The sequence below is a fragment of the Schistocerca serialis genome, chromosome 3 (genome assembly GCF_023864345.2).
Source record: "Schistocerca serialis cubense isolate TAMUIC-IGC-003099 chromosome 3, iqSchSeri2.2, whole genome shotgun sequence".
Classification (NCBI taxonomy): Eukaryota; Metazoa; Arthropoda; class Insecta; order Orthoptera; family Acrididae; genus Schistocerca; species Schistocerca serialis.
The window spans coordinates 125,752,818-125,771,294 of NC_064640.1; the positions used below are offsets into that span (position 1 = coordinate 125,752,818).

Here is an 18,477-nt window from a genome sequence, read left to right on the forward strand (position 1 = left end):
GTTAGTTCCAGTTGAAAGTGCCAAAACCTTTTTCTAAATCTACAAATTATATAAATGTTGGTTTGCCTTTCTTCAAACTATCTTCTGGTATGTTGTAGTGTCAGTATTGCATTGTGTGTATTTATATTTCTCCAGGACCCACAATGATCTTCCTCCAGGTTGGCTTCTACCATTTAATCCATATGTTTACAGCCATGTCTTATTAAATTGATGGTTCGGTAATATTCACTCCTGTCAGCACCTGACTTTTTTGATTTTTGAATTAACAAATTGTTCTTGAAGTCTGAAGGCACTTCACCTGTCTCATATATCTTGCATATGAGACAGAACAATGTTTGTCATGGTTATTCTTCATATAACATTAATAATTCTGAAGTAATGTCAACAGTTCCAGGTGCCTAGTTCAGTATCGTGTTAAGATGCAATAATTCCTAATTCAGTTATATTGTCTGTAGTGGATTACTGCTACTGACAACACAGTGGTACTGTGCTTAATTTGCACTTACACAAGAGGAAATAATTGTCAACAACTGCTTACAGTGAATATAAATGTACTGTTAGTAGCCTAAACTACTAAATTATCTGGAACAAAATTATGTTAAAACATCAGGCCCACAGTGATATTTGTTGTCAATAACTCAATTGTGGCGAACATGTTCAGTTAATAAAATATATGCTGAACTATGGTAATTATGTAGTGTATTGCAGTATAGCTGTCAAAAAAATGCTGAGTAATTCGTGACCATACCTGTGCACGCACAATTGAAGAACATGAGTAATATGTGAGAATATGTATCTACACTCAGAATTGAACATGCTTTCAATAAGCACTAAATTAATGTTTATAAAACAGCTGGTCATAGTTGCTCATTCATATAGAATTATGCAAAAAAATTCTTCCTTAATCTCATCTATGTCTGTATGCTTATTTTATCTTGCTGTTATGTATGCCTTGTAGACTCATCCCAAAAGGTACTACAATAGGAGCCAACTAATTGAAAAATATAGTGAAATGCAAACCAGCTTGTAACAAGCATATTTCATAATTTTAATCCAATAAAACTCAAAACAGTAATAAATTTAACATCAAACTTATTAACATTAGAAAACATTAAATTATTAACACAATATTCAAATCAAAAGATGGAACAATATATAAAAGTATCACAAATTGGGGTATACACAATGAAATTGACAAACAGCACACAAACTGTTACAAAAACTTCATTTTCCTGACACAACACAAAAATCTACAGTAAGCTCTCATGTTACTATTCTTTAGATGCTTTTTAGGAGGGTTGCATGAATGTGGCTTCCTCAAATTGAATGTGATCCCTATGTCTCAGTTTATACTTAAAACTGCTGCCAGATATTTAAAAATAATCTAAAGAAAAGCAAAATAATTCTATAAATACCAAAAATGTGACTCATGTACATCCCAAAAATTTTCTTATCAATTGCACAGGTTTCAAGCATTGTACATGATGCATTCATAACATTATAGAACAGATTTTACATTAATATGGTAGTACCTCAGAAGGATATTATCACAGCGAGAAAATGACGTTAACAGCAAAGTTACTTTCACATTGCACATCTTAATATCATTCTACTTGATTACAAACTAGATAATTAGTTCAGGAAATGTACATTACTAGTTTTCCTAAGAGTATTTCCAGTGAATGTACAAAACAGAACATTTGTTATATTTCTGGGCAATTTTATGGAAATTAGTCTCACTCTACAGGACTTGGCTGTAGTTACATTCAAATAAATACTACTCTGCTTCTTTGGCTCATTTTTAATACATCACAGCAAATATGGCTTTTTATTTACATAATATAGTTAATACTGCTATCAATCAGCTTTACAGCTCACCTTATCGCCACTCATAAGCTTTACTTTTCAAGCACACTTAAGGAAACAACACATTTTACCACACATTCACAACTCTCACTGAACAATTTACAACTCCCACTGCACAATTTACAAAATCCTTTGCAAAGTTCATTAAGGCACTTAAAGTGTGTGTATGTGTGAAGAGGACTACTCTCTCACTTTTTGTAAAGATTAACAAAACACCTAATTTTAAAAGAACTATATGTTTAATTGATTATGTATTGCAACACTTAAGTCAGATAACTGAATCTATCCAATGACTAAATTCATCCTTGTTACACTACACAGGTCATTTATCAACATTATGGAATGTAACTAGTGTTTCAGTTGCAGATTACTTCTTTCTGAATAGTTCAGTTATCCAAGCTATTCTAAAACTGATCTAGACTGTTGATATGGCACATCTAATTTGATAACATTATAGAATTAAACCATTTTAATAAAAATATTTATCTTCAATATTTTAAAAACCACACACAGTGACAAACTAGTAACACTTGCTATACATTAGATGAAATCAAGAAAGACTGCCACCATCCACATTGCAGAGATGACATAACAATTTCAGTAGCAAAGATACTCATAATACAAGATTTCCCTAAAACTTACTAAGATTATAACAAAATCCTTGTGAAGTTCTACATAAAACTTTCCCTTGAATTATGTCTTCTCCTGAATATAATTTACTCCAGACCCTGTGAGCAGAAAACTGTTTCTAGCAATTGGACGAGAGCAGAGATCTCAGCAGTCTAGAAAAAAGGCAACAGAATTGATACAGCTCACCTTACATCAATCAGATTTGCCTGTAGCATTAATCAAGAATGTCTTCTGTGTTCACACATGATGAATCAGCATGGTTTCTAAAAATATCATTCATGTGTTGCTTAACTCAACTCATGCTGCTCATACATGATCTCTTAACGGCCACTGCTAGAGTCAACATTTGAAAAGATTTTTATTCATCTTTGGACTAATACATAATGAAGAAGGTACATTTGTATGAAACATCTTGCTGAATTTACACTTGATTAAGGATTTCCTGAAACACAGAAAATATCACCTTATCTTCGACAGGGTCATCCACGAACACAAAACTGATTTTGGATGTGACCCATAACAGTTCACGTTATTTTTTAATGACTTCATAGATAATATTAGTTGAAATGTGAGATTCATTTTTATAGAGTTTGTGATTATCTATGAGGAGACCTGCCCAGGTAGCTGTGCATCTTGAAATGCCTCTTCCAGGATGGACAGATGTGCCAGTCCCAGACTGAATATGATGAGGGTCAATGGGCTGGCCAGTCTGCATGTGCTTTTTAGACAGTTTTACATGTCCCATTAGGTGAATACCAGGCTTGTACCCAAGTACCTCAGTTATATGATTCGCAAACATTTCAAAAACTTTCACTCACTTTCACATGAATAACACTACATGAGAGTGTTGTGGTATACATATTCCATCCAGGGCAGTAAAGGGGTGGTACATAATGGGCATCCAGCCACCTCTTAAATTAACGATGCCAACCCTGGGCCAATTTGAAACAAAGGCACAAAAAAAGAAAAAGAATTGGTTATCTATAGGGAAATGTTAGACAAGAAAAACTGCACAAATACCCTATCAGCTATGGACACAAGAGTGCAGTCAGGATATGAAGTGATAGGGTGAAGGGCGGGAGGCGCAACTGATATTAATTTAATGGTGGATGGCAAAATAGTTTTGAGGTTTCAAGACAAATGATTCTGGGTACACATGCTACTAGTCAGTAGCCTTTCTTAGGATACTGAGTTGAACTGATATATCAGTGTATGATGCAGTGCAGGATGTGTGTTCAGTTTTTGAAGTACATTTTTTGTAGAGGAGAGGTGTCAGACAACTGCTGCCCCCTATCCTAGCCCTCCTTCACTGTTTGGAATTGATTACAGTTCCATACAGAAGTGGGTAACTGACTCTAAACATTGAAATGTGTTTGCTTTGTGATATATCAAACTGTACAAACTGTAGTAAACTTTGATTACATGAATTCATAAGTCACAACTGCAGTCAGTCATCACATTAAATATCTGGAATTAGCAAAGATACAGTGGTAAGTAAAAAACATGACAGGATCAGTGTAAGTGGTAGCATACTGAAGACATGCAGTTTGTTTGCAAAAGAGATTAGCTATAAAATATTTGAACAGCATATACTGAAATACTGCTCACATGTGTGGGGGCCATACCATGTTGGAACAGAGTGGGAAATAATGTACAAAGGTCAGTGTGAATCGCCAAAAACAGCCGGAGTGGCCGAGCGGTTCTAGGCACTACAGTCTGGAACCGCGCAACCACTACGGTCACAGGTTCGAATCCTGTCTCGGGCATGGATGTTTCTGATGTCCTTAGGTTAGTTAGGTTTAAGTAGTTCTAAGTTCTAGGGGACTGATGACCTCAGAAGTTAAGTCGCATAGTGCTCAGAGCCATTTGAACCATTTTAATTGTCAAAGGTACGTTGACTTGAGGAAAAAAAAGTTTATTAACATCCTGTCAAGACTGATGTTATTAGATGGAGGGAAGGAAGCTAGGTAGATTAAGATTTAACACCCTGCTCAGGAGAGCATTAGAGACAGAGTAAACAGTCAGACTGGACAAGGATACAGAAATAAATTGACCAAATACTTATCAAAAGATCATACTGGCATTTTCCTTAAGCAATGTAAAGCAACTATGGAAAAACCACAATTGGGATGGTCAAATAGGGATTTCAACACCCTCCACTTGAATATGAGTCCAGAGAATTAGCAATGTGCACATCACTTGGTGGGGTAATTAGAAATAGAATTGTCTGGATTTCTGAAAAATCTGAACTGATAGACCTCAAATGAAAATGCACAATGTCTCATGAAAATGTTGTCAGGAAACACCAAGAGCTGATTTTAGAGCAGAATCCTCCACCCAGGACATAATGTTATTACAGGGATCACGAAGAAAAACTTTTACTAATAACAGCTTGAATAGAGGCAATAAACAGTTATTGTTCCAATGTTCCATCCATTAGTGTGCATATGATACAATAAAAAGTATATTCTGCACACAGTGGTTTGCAGAGAACAGCTACTGATGTTGTTGTAAATGAATTGCATAAATAAAATGTAAGTACACATTAAGGAACTATCATCTTTGGTTTGATATATTCTTATTTTCATTGCACTTGCAATAACATGGCAAACGAAGAATGTAATGGAAAAAATGGCATTTCTTCCTAACTTCTCAACCACAACAAAAATTTGTACACATTTAGGACTTGAAGATTTGAAGATGTACATGGTAAGATGTTACAAGATCTTGATCTTATTTGACAAATACATACACAAGATCTCTCTCTCTCTCTCTCTCTCTCTCTCTCTCTCTCTCTCTCTCTCTCTCTCTCTCTCTCACACACACACACACACAGACACACACACACACACACAGACACTTAATGATTCTAAAATAATCTGAATGAGGAATTCCTCAAAATGAAAAAAAAGGAGAATGAATGATATGTTATGTAAAATACCAAAAATATTTGTAACTTAATTACGTTGATCAAGTAGAGATAACGTCTGTAAAATGTCTTTGTAGTAATTTCAGTGAGGTCTTGTGAAATAACCATCTGTTGTCTGAGTCTTCTTAATATTGAGACTTGAAGAGCTGGGAACACGTCGGTTGATACGTATGTCTCGAATGTGCTGCACAATTAAGTCAATGGCCACTGGAAGAAAGAAGGAGCAAGTCAGTACTTATGTCCAACACAAAAAAGTAAACAGTAAAGCATTCATATTATAAAGTGTAATCAGAGTACATATTGTCCATTTTAGATCACGAAGAAATTCTGTTTGTAACTTTTTGTAAACTACATATAAAATCAAAGCATAAGAAATATTTGGAATAAAAGAGTGATATGTGAATGGTGGATCTCTGTATAATTTTTTTTGTTATAATGATGATTAGTATAGGTAGACACAACAGTTTTGGAAAATAATAATATGAATCATCAAAATTCAGAGTAAGTACTTTGCCAAATTTGTCAGAATACTACTAACTGAATGTGAAATGTTGTATAAGTCTTACATGTACAGATGAAAATGATGTCCCATCTTGCAGACTGCAGCAAATAACCACAATTTCAAAACATCCCCAAGCAACGTACCAGAAAAATTTGTTCTACACTTATTGGCCTTCTTGAATACCGTATATTTCCCAGTGAAGTAATTTTGTACAGGAAATTGAAGAATGTTACATTTTATTCCTACACATTCCCATTTTATTTTCTGTTTAGCAGTACAATGAGAGAAGATGCTTTTATTATTTGTTTATGTTTTTGTCGTGTTAGCCAGTGAGCACACCTTTTAACAATACTGTTTATTGTAGTCAAAATGTGCCTAAATATTTGTATGCCTCTACCAGTTTTAAATGGAAAGTAATTTTTAATAGTCTGTGGAATGATTTTTTGCCTAAGGGTGCATCATAACACATCTACCGTCATCACACATGGGAGGCTCCTGAACAAAATGCTATGCTTCAAGACAGTAGTTTTTTTGGTTTAGAACCAAAATTCTCTCTCTCTCTCTCTCTCTCTCTCTCTCTCTCTCTCTCTCCCCTCTCTCTCCTCCTCTTTCTCTCTCTCTCAAGTGAAGTATCATATATCATTACAAGCCGGTGCTTTTTTAAAGATATGACACATTATGTGTCTCAGCTGGCTGTTTAATAAGCCCATGTCATCTTTATGATGGCTACTGGTAGATATCCCTTCTACTTAAAGACACCTGTCAGTGGCACTATGAGATAGATACACAGTCTACTTTTCAGCTCACACATACACTTTCAATTGAGAAAACTGTGAAAATACCACCCCTGAAATGTCCAGTAACAATTTATATAGTAAAAAGCCATAACCCCAGTTAATAAACTGTTGTAATCCAATGTTATGTAGCCATGTGGTAAGCAAATAATTTCCAAAATTCATATAGCTCTTTAATTTAAGTTCATACACGATATGTAAATATAGCCACTATCTGTAGAATAACTGGCTGCCTGTCTGAATAACAGAATGAAGGCCCTTCTTTGAATGACAACATTTTACCACACTAGCTCTCATTCAACAAAGTAAAACTCCCCTTAATTTCATTTCCATAATGGTACAGTTATGGCTGTGAAGCCATGTCATACATGCATAAGTACAATCCATCAGAATGACCATACTTGGGTCAATTCAAAAACTCATCTATTCACACATCACAATGTAACTGTAGAAGGTAGGCCACACTATTATACTTCATGGCAACATGTGTATCTAGTACACTAGTGGCCCAGTATACCACTAAGAATGGAATGTATTTACATTTGAAAGAGGCTCCACAGCCAAAACTGTACAGTAATGGAAACAAAATAAAGGGAAGTTTTACTTCAGCCAATAACAGCCAGAGTTATAAAACATTATCATTCAGGCAGTTTGTGATAGCTATAGATCCTATCCCATTAAACTCTCTGCCTCATCAATAAATTTATAGCATTACTATTTTTAACAACTCTCTTTTATACATCTTCTTTAACATTTTGAAGACTGGCACCTTAGAGGAATACTGCGCCAAAATGATTGGTCATTGCGCCATTATTTAAAGTTTTGCTGGCACATGTGTAATTGATACATCTTCTAGAGCTATACATACTAAAAAAAGGACCAAGCTTCAAGATTTATTTTTCATATTTTGGGTGCAGTCATTTGAACACAGCAATCTGTCCCAAACTATGCTTGGCCTCAGTCTCCAAAGTGTTAATAATCTGTTTACAGTCTCAAAACTATAGACTAATAATTTAATCCTACATAGTGAATCTTCTTCTTCGTTTTCCTTGCCTTTCTGGGGCTGGGAAGTTAATCTGGATTTGAAAATTTTAGTGGTGGAGAGTGATGGATGCCCTTCCTGTTGCCGCCCCCCCTCCCCCCCCCCCCCCCCACCCAGCACCCTGCCTCAGCAGACAGAATAATTTGTGTACCCCATCTGCATTATCCTAAGTGAAAATGTGAGAATGTTTTTAAAGTGTTCGTGAATCATGTAACTGAAGCAGAACATGAGTACCAACCCAGTATTCACGTAGTCAGATGTAGGAAATCACCTAAAAACAATACCCAGGCTGGTCGGCACACCAGCCCTCATTGGTTGGCCAGAATACCGCCCGTCATCATTAATTTGATGAACAGATTTGATATGGGGCTGGTGCGTCTCCCCAAATCTTGAAAGTGGCATCCTAATACGCACAGTTATCCAGACATGTCATTCCTATGTAATTAATATTTCATAGTATTTTCAGTGATATATTTGTTTTCCATGGTTACCCATAGAACTTTGTATGGCCAAGCCCTGACAGGAAACACAACTGATAATTCAAGCATCTGTCCATATCCCCCCAACATAAGTGACATTAAAGCAATTACTTTCTTAAGTGTGTAAAAAATAGCAGTCTGGTGTGTATACTAAAAATGTGAACTAGCTATGTACTGATTACAAATTGTTGAATAATATTCTTCATTTGTGTGACCTTATTGTCCATAGTTGCTTATAATTCCTGAGGGTATTTTCACTCCATCCATTTTCTTCTAGTTGTAACAACAGAATGAAAATACCCTCAGGAATTGTTGACTAACATGATGAGAATCACGTATAATTTAGGAAAACTGTGATATGGTGCTTAGAGAGGCCTTTACTGTCAACATAAGTTTCCTATAATCTCAACAGCTGTAAATCTATTTTTTTCCATGTGCTAATTATTCCAGTTACTTAACATAAAAAGAAATGGACACTTCACAAAAGAATATGCAGTAAACATTCCAGAATTCAAATCAAGAACAGCTGCCAACATGAGTGATTCAGAAGTATATACCCTCAGTGTAGTGAAACAACTTAAGTCACTTAACAAAACCAAGTCTTCCAATCCAGAATATGTACTGATTAGGTTCCTTCTTGAGTACGCTGATGAAACAATTCCGTTTCTAGCAATCATGTTCAACCACTTGCATGATGAAAGATTTTTATCTAAAGACCAGAAAATTGTTCAGGTCACATCAACACACAAGAAATAGAAGTAATATGCTGAATTATAGACCTGTATCACTGACATAAATTTGCAGGATTTCAAAACGTGTACTGTGTTCCATCATTATTAAATACCTCTAAGGAAATGATCTCTTCACACATAGTGCAATGAGTGCTACTGATGGGGATCTAGAGTTGATTCCATATGTCTACATTTCCAAAAGGCTTTTGGTACTGTTCCTTACATGTGGCTGCTAATCAAATTGCATGTCTTACTATCCCAGTTATGCAACTGTCTGGAAGGTCACAGTTTATAGTAATTGATGGGAGGTTATGAAGTGAGACTGTCTTGCATTCCCAAAGGAAGTGTTACAGGCCCTCTGCTGTTTCTAATCTACACTCCTGGAAATTGAAATAAGAACACCGTGAATTCATTGTCCCAGGAAGGGGAAACTTTATTGACGCATTCCTGGGGTCAGATACATCACATGATCACACTGACAGAACCACAGGCACATAGACACAGGCAACAGAGCATGCACAATGTCGGCACTAGTACAGTATATATCCAGCTTTCGCAGCAATGCAGGCTGCTATTCTCCCATGGAGACGATCGTAGAGATGCTGGATGTAGTCCTGTGGAACGGCTTGCCATGCCATTTCCACCTGGCGCCTCAGTTGGACCAGCGTTCGTGCTGGACGTGCAGACCGCGTGAGACGACGCTTCATCCAGTCCCAAACATGCTCAATGGGGGACGTAGTTGACTTACACCTTCTAGAGCACGTTGGGTGGCACGGGATACATGCGGACGTGCATTGTCCTGTTGGAACAGCAAGTTCCCTTGCCGGTCTAGGAATGGTAGAACGATGGGTTCGATGACGGTTTGGATGTACCGTGCACTATTCAGTGTCCCCTCGACGATCACCAGTGGTGTACGGCCAGTGTAGGAGATCGCTCCCCACACCATGATGCCGGGTGTTGGCCCTGTGTGCCTCGGTCGTATGCAGTCCTGATTGTGGCACTCACCTGCACGGCGCCAAACACGCATACGACCATCATTGGCACCAAGGCAGAAGCGACTCTCATCGCTGAAGACGACACGTCTCCATTCGTCCCTCCATTCACGCCTGTCGCGACACCACTGGAGGCGGGCTGCACGATGTTGGGGCGTGAGCGGAAGACAGCCTAACGGTGTGCGGGACCGTAGCCCAGCTTTATGGAGACGGTTGCGAATGGTCCTCGCCGATACCCCAGGAGCAACAGTGTCCCTAATTTGCTGGGAAGTGGCGGTGCGGTCCCCTACGGCACTGCGTAGGATCCTACGGTCTTGGCGTGCATCCGTGCGTCGCTGCGGTCCGGTCCCTGGTCGACGGGCACGTGCACCTTCCGCCGACCACTGACGACAACATCAATGTACTGTGGAGACCTCACGCCCCACGTGTTGAGCAATTCGGTGGTACGTCCACCCGGCCTCCCGCATGCCCACTATACGCCCTCGCTCAAAGTCCGTCAACTGCACATACGGTTCACGTCCACGCTGTCGCGGCATGCTACCAGTGTTAAAGACTGCGATGGAGCTCCGTATGCCACGGCAAACTGGCTGACACTGACGGCGGCGGTGCACAAATGCTGCGCAGCTAGCGCCATTCGACGGCCAACACCGTGGTTCCTGGTGTGTCCGCTGTGCCGTGCGTGTGATCATTGCTTGTACAGCCCTCTCGCAGTGTCCGGAGCAAGTATGGTGGGTCTGACACACCGGTGTCAATGTGTTCTTTTTTCCATTTCCAGGAGTGTATATATGCAAGTTAGGAGACAATCTGGGCAGCCCTATGAGACTGTTCACAGATTGTATTGTCATTTACCATCTAGTAAAGTTGTCAGACAGTCAAAACTAATTGTAAAATGATTTAGACAATATACCTGTTTGATCCAAAAAGTGTCAACTGATTTTGTGAGGCCATCCATGTGAGTACTAAAAGATATCTGTTATATTTATGCTAAATGATAAAACATACAAATCTAGTCTATCAATTCAACTAAATACCTAGGGACTATAATAAAGAACAATTTAAACTGGAACTATCACACAGAAAATGATATGGGGAAGACAAACCAAAGATTGTTTTTCACTGGCAGAACAATTAGAAGATGCAACAAATATGCTAAAGAGTCTGCTCGCACTACACTTGTCTGTCCTCTTCTGGAGTATTCCTGCATGGTATGAGATCCTTACCACACAGAACGGCTGGAGAACATTGAAAACGTCCAAGGAAGAGGAGTTTGTTTTGTATTATCTTGTAATAGGGGAGAGTGTCACTGATAGAATAGGTGAGTTGAAATGACAATCATTACAATGAAGGTGCTTTTTTGTTATAGCTATGTGTTTTCACAAAATTCTAGTTACCATCTTTCTCTGCTGAAAGTGAAAACATTTTTTCAACTCCCACCTAAACACGGAGGAATGATAAATGTAATAAATAACAGAAATCACAGCTCACAGTAAGATTTAAGTGTTCTTTTTTTCCCCCAAACTGTTCAAGAGTGCAATCTTGAAAACAGTCTGAAAGTGAATCTGAGAAACCCTCTGCCAAGCACTTATGCATGATTTGTAGAGTAGCAGTGCAGATGTAGGCCAACGGCCTTGCCGCAGTGGTAACACTGGTCCCCATCAGATCACCGAAGTTAAGCGCTGTCGGGCTGGGCTAACACTTGGATGGGTGACCATCCGGTCTGTCGAGCGCTGTTGGCAAGCAGTGTGCAATCAGCCCTTGTGAGGCAAATTGAGGAGCTACTTGATTGAGAACTAGCAGCTCCAGTCTTGTAAACTGACATACGGTCGGGAGAGTGGTTTGCTGACCACATGCCCCTCCATATGCACATACACTGACGCCTATGTAGTGTTCAAAGAAATTATCGGACATGTTTCTGAATAAAGACACTATTTGATATTTTAGATAACTGGACTGAAATGATGGATTTTGTGATAACACATGCCAAATGTTCACAAAGTAACATCAAATTTGGCCAACCAATTGGAAAGGTAGAATACATATCCTTGTATGGAATAAGATATGAACTGAGTATTAGTATGCCATATCACAATGATATGTCAATTACAGTGACTTTGTGTATACTAATTTAAAATTCAATACAACACAGTGGAAGTAGTCACGAATGTGAGAACTTGTAGTTGCCACAATATGTCACATGGCAATGCATCAAAATTCGTGGTAGCCCACTGACAGGCAAATGGGATTTTGAAAACTACACATCTGGGACAAGAATGAGTAGAGTTGCCAGTCATTCAGCTCACCTCTTAACACACAATTAACTGTCAAACAATTACACAAGGAGGAAAACAATGTGGACCAAAGTACATGTTGTACTGGGACTCAAATCTGAAACTTTGCTGTTACTAACCAAGCTACTCAGCCACGATACCCAACTCAGCCTCACTGCTTCAATTCTTCCTGTACCTGTCTCCTAATTTCTAAGCTTCATGCCTTGGCTGTGGTTAAGCCATTTTTCCATGATAATGACACAGTTAACTCATTAGTGTAGCTGAGATAAGACACGAAGCTGACACCCACCATATTAGTCAAAGCATACAGGCCTACTAGCTCTGCAATGATGAAGAGACTGAAAGAATGTACAGTGAGATAAAAGAAATTATTCAGATTGCTACCGAGCGAGGTGGCGCAGTGGTTAGACACTGGACTCGCATTCGGGAGGACGACGGTTCAATCCCGCGTCCGGCCATCCTGATTTAGGTTTTCCGTGATTTCCCTAAATCACTCCAGGTAAATGCCGGGATGGTTCCTCAGAAAGGGCACGGCCGACTTCCTTCCCCATCCTTCCCTAATCCGATGGACCGATGACCACGCTGTCTGGTCTCCTTCCCCAAAAACAACCAACAATCAGATTGCTAAAGAAGATGAAATCTTAATTGCAACTGAAATTCGGTAGTAGGGAAAGGAAGAATGGAAAATTAGTAGGAGAATGCAGACGGGGGAATAGCAATGAAAGGGAGAGCTGCTGGTAGAATTTTGCACAGAGCACAATTTAACCAACAGTTCAAGAATCTTGAAAGATAATTGTACACATGGTAGAGACCTGGAGATACCAGAAAGTTTCAGATAGATTACGTAATCATACAGTGAATGATTTGAAATCAAATTTTAAGCTACGATACATTTCAAGGAGCAGATGTGGTCTCAATTTATTGGTTGTGGACTGCAGATTAACTGAAAAAACTGAAGAAATTAAGAAGATGGGACCTCAATAAATTGAAAGAACCACTGGATGTGTTTCAAAGGAGCATTAGACAATGAATGACTGAAACAGGGGAGCAGAATACAATAGAAGACGAATGGCAGATCTGAGAGATGAAATATTAAAGGCAGCAGAGGATCAAATGGGTAAAAAGACAAGGCCCAGTAGATATCCTCTGATAATGTGAGATATAGAATTTAATTAAAGAAAAGAGGAGATATAAAAATGTAATGAGTCAAACGGGTAATGAGACTGGTATAATACACAAAATGGCAGAGCAGGTATGGGAAAGATATGTGCCATTTGTATGAAAATTAAAGAGACCTTTGGAAATATAGACAATAAACAGTGCTGACATGATGAGAATAGATGCTTTTGAAATGTGATGCTACAAAGAACACTGAATATTAGATGAATATTTGGGAATCAAACTGAGGAGTAAATGAAGTTATGGTGCAATTCAACTAATAGAAGGGACTGGGTTATAGGGCACATTCTCAGATATCAGGGAGTCTTTAATTTGGTACTGGTGGGAAGTGTGTGGCATAAAAATTGCAGAGGGAGACTGAGGCTCGACTATAACAAGCAGGTTCAAACGGATGCAGGTTCGATAGTTACGCAGAGATGAAGACTGCTTCCAAGAATACTAATTCATCTAGGCATGCATGACAGGTTCTGTGAAGTTTGGAAAGCACAGGAAAGGTACTGACAGAATTAGATTTTTGATGCCTGGATAGCTGAGTCAGTAAGAGCACTCCTCATGAAAGGCAAATTTCTGGGTCCAAATCTTGGCCTGGCAAACATTTTTAATCTGTCACAAAGTTACAAACCAGAGTACTCTTCGCTGCAGAGTGAAAGTTTCATTCTAGACCTAAGCTGTCTCCACTTGTGAGGAGATAAGCTGAAGTATATTGAGAGCATCACATTCCACCTTCCCTTTGAGGCCTCTGTGATGGAGGTCAGAACCGCGGTGCCTAGTGTTAAAATCATGCAGTTTTCTTATCGATGGCTGAGAAAAACATTTCAGACACCTGCCACTCAGAATCAACATGGAAAGGCCCCAGGAGGTGGCATATAAGGACGTCAATGAAACCACCCCGGGGGAGTTGTTTACTACACATTTCACTGTCAAGAATGGCAGTTTGCAATGTGACGAACAACAGGGCGAAGTTCTTGACAGCCTTTGACACTGCTGACACACCCTGCCCCAGACAATTCAACCTTCCTCGAAGGACATAATGGACCTGCAACCCCACTAAACATGATCATACCACTTTGGAATATAGTACAACCACAATTTTCACTCTACGTACAGGGTGAAACCGCTACAGATTTTTCAAAACCATCTGATGATATTTCAACATGACCTGAAGCAGCAAAAGGTATTTATGCTTTTGTAGTCCTCCTGTTTTGTGCTTACCTATCGTGGGATTGTGGGGGGGGGGGGCTGTGATATTGAAACATGCATGAATCAAACAGCAAAGAGTCCCTCTAAGACCCTCCACTTTGGCAACACCCTGGTGCTACATGCGCACTTTTACTGAGCACTTTAAAAATGCACCTGTACAGAGACAGCCCATGATGGATTCCTAGGCACCTGGAGAGAGGAAATCCCTTGACACCCCTTAGATTCCACTTGCCCACAAACATGTGCTACAGAAGCAGTGTACCACCACTCAGGTAAAATGTCTTGAGTGGTTTCCAGCCTGCAGGTGCCTAGGAATCTGTCACGGATTGTTTCTGTACAGGCACATTTTTCAATTGCTCACAGAGGTGTGCAGATGACACTGAGACTGTTGCTGAATTAGGGGTCTTACATGGACTCTTTGCTATTTTATTCACACATTTGTCAATGTCGCACTCCCTGATGACCATGCCACAGGAGGGCGCAAAGCAGGAGGGCGGAAAAAGCATAAACACCCTTTGCTGCTTTGGATCACATTCAGATTCTCTCAAATGGCTTTGAACAGACACTAGTGGTTCCACTCTTTATACCAGAGCAAAAATTGTGGTCACATTACACTCCAAAGGGGTGCACTTGTGTTCAATAGGGTTGCAGACCTACATTGTCCTTACAGAAGTGTTGAAATGTCCAGGAGGCATCAGCAATGTCAAAGATTGTCAAAAACCTTGTCTGTTGCTTATCACACAGTGAACTGTCATATTTGACTGCAAAACATGTGGGAATCAATGCTACAGTGGAAGGGGTAGTTTCATTGATGCCCTTTATGCCACCCCCAGAGCCCTACTTGCATCAAAAGAAGGGGTGAAATGTCATTAAGAGGGGGTCTGATGACCTCCCTTTTGTGTGACAGATCCACAGTGGTGATGGGCAAACTTGTGCTGGTATTTGGTGCCAATGTAACTTCATTATCCCACCTTACACCTCACTCGATCTTCTGAGCTGTGGCCTTTCTATCCCATGTGGCGACACCTTGCTGTTTAAAGCATCTCTGAGCCATAGTGTGTCATCACAGGGTAGCATGCTTTTGTACCATCACAGAAGACGGTTATAGGCACCTTTGGGCCAAATTTCAAACTCCTGCATTGCAGTGGGGGACAATTATGGGGTTTTTGAAAAAGTGATCCTTTAATTGTGTTACCCTGTGAAGTATGACACATGGGATAGAGTGAGAAATGTTACAAGCAAACATGTCCACAATATTCAAACCATCTTTCAACAAATGTGAAGTGTACACTATCTGATTGTCAGTAGAGAAGCAGCAACAACAGAATAGGTTGATCAGGAGAGCTCAGTGACTTCAAACATCAACTAGTCGCTGTATGTTAGTTAAGTAACAAAAACCATCATGGACATTTCACCCATTCTAAAACTGCCCAAGTTGATTGTTGATGATGTGATTGTAAAACAGAAATGCAAAGGAACAACTACAGTTAAACCAAGACCAAGCAGAACTCATGTACCGACAGATAGGGACTGTCAAGCATTGTGGAGGGTTATTGTTAAAAGTCAAATGAGTGATGCCACTGGACAGTGGAGGACTGGAAATGAGTAACTTTGAGTGATGAATTACACTATACCCTGTGGAAATTTGATGGAAGAGTTTGGGTTTGGGTTTGGTGAATTCCTGGAGAATGTTACCTTGCCATCTTGTGTAGTGGCAAAAGTGAACTATGTAGGAGGTGGTGTTACAGAATGGAGGTGTTTTTCATGGTTAGGGTGTGGTTCCCTTACTGCATTTAAGAAAATGCTACGTGCAGAAGATTATGAACACATTTTACAGCATTTTGTACTGCGTACAGTAAAGGAACATTTTATAGATGATGACAGTTATTTGTATCAACATGAAATACCAACCTGTCATACAGCAGCATCTGTGAGGAAATGGTTTGTGAACAATAACATTCGTGAAATGATCTGGCCTGCCCAGAGTCCTAACATGAACTTGATGGAATGTATTTGGGATGAGTCAGAATGTCATCTTTGCTCCAGACCCCAGCATCCAACATCACTACCTTCTATGGTTTTCACTCTTGAGTAAGAATGGGCTGTCATTCCTCCAAAGACATTCAGACACCTCAGCGAAAGAGTTCCCAGTGGAGTTCAAGCTGTCATAAAGCAAAACCATAGACACCCCATATTAATGTCCACTTATAGATGTCTGTATACTTTTGATCGGATAATGTATATCATAGGATCCTTAAAAATCACTAAGTGTAAATGCTACATTCTCACTTTCCAGACAGTTTTAAGAAAATATGTAGTAGCAGATCTCATGCTATAGCAAGTTACATGAACAGTTGCCTGAACATTTGTGGGAAAAAATAAACATTGTGGTATGAAATACCCTCAATTTTTCTAAGTGACCATGGAAGTGACCTGTTGTGTGACACAGAAACAGCTATGTACCTTCTGCTCCAAAAGATTCAGACCAGTGTACACAATTCACAGACAAATAGTTCCTTTGAGTAAATACTCCACACTGATGGAATAACTACAACACTAAATCAAAAGGACTCATTAGGGTGAGAATCGCTACATGGAATACGCCATTTTTGTATACAACCCCCACCACATCATTCAAAAAATGGTTCAAATGGCTCTAAGCACTATGGAACTTGACGTCTGAGATCATCAGTCCGCTAAACTTAGAACTACTTAAACCTAACTAACCTAAGGACATCACACACATCCATGCCCGAGGCAGGATTCGAAACTGGGGCTGTAGCAGCTGTGTGGTTCCGGACTGAAGTGCCTAGAACCGCTCAGCCACTGTGGCCTGCTCACCACATCGTACCATTAGGGATATAACCACATGAATTTATGTATTTATTGACTGATTTATTTAATTATTGGATGAATTTGCAATCTATGTCAAATTCCTCAAAAGAATGCCAAAGGACCCAGAAATAACTATAATGAATATGTGCAGCATTCAAAGCACTAGATGTAACAATTGCATCAGTGTGCTCAAGAATTAAATCAAGAGCCCATGAGATTTCTTGCTCAGTACAAGAATTGTTCTGTACATAATGAAACCACTGGGTAAGGTGTGTCATGGATGTGAGATACCAATGGGCCATACAAACTGTCCTAAGGAATTTCTCTCAGTATAGTGATGAGTGTGATTCCCAATCCCACCCTCCACCCACACGCATCCACACACACTTGCACTGTCTCTCTGCCCACAAGAGGAAATACCTACTATTAGGTGTGGCAAGATGCAGTACCCCAGGCAGTTCAGTGAACAACTACAACACCAAAAGTCTAGACCTTATCACAAAATTTGTAAACCAATCTTCATGTTATTGTCCTCATGTGAACTTCAGGCATGTGAACTCCAAATGTTACAACCAGTACTCAAAATTTTGCAAGTATGCAATAAAAAAGTGGTAGATTAACTTTTATTCATGCAAGTACATTGGCCATGTTACTGAAAATGGTGTTTGTTTAGACTCACCACATGTTTGGGATTGGCCCAGGCAGTCCTAGACTGTTAGTGCTGTCCTGGGTAATGTCTGGGGTTGCGAATATGTCTGGGGTTTGAGAATTTTACAACTGGCGAGGATTTTGCTTTATTTTAGACCTATATGTTCAATATCATGTTTTTAAACATTCTGTTAGGGCTGTGCCTCTCTCAGCCTACCTTGGAGCAATCACTGACATCAATAGCTAGGCATGGCTACCTGTTCTGTTACAACTTTTCACTTAGTCATGTCACAATACAACAGGGGCAAAGAGTTTCTGTTGTTTTTGGGTGAGAATTAACTTGTCTAAACATTTTCGATCAT

The 18,477-nt window shown here is 39.4% G+C and overlaps 1 protein-coding gene and 1 pseudogene across 1 annotated transcript in view; one reads left to right on the top strand and one right to left on the bottom strand.

Annotated features, from left to right (window-relative positions):
• Nucleotides 1-1,099: 1,099 nt before the first annotated feature.
• LOC126469816 (uridine-cytidine kinase) overlaps nucleotides 1,100-18,477 on the bottom strand; it is a 134,159-nt gene continuing 116,781 nt past the window's right edge. Inside the window, exon 7 of the mRNA XM_050097095.1 lies at nucleotides 1,100-5,632. Within this exon, the coding sequence (XP_049953052.1) occupies nucleotides 5,508-5,632 (125 nt within the window). The 3' untranslated portion in view covers nucleotides 1,100-5,507. The remainder of the gene's footprint in view (nucleotides 5,633-18,477) is intronic.
• LOC126472172 (5S ribosomal RNA) lies at nucleotides 11,584-11,701 on the top strand (annotated as a pseudogene).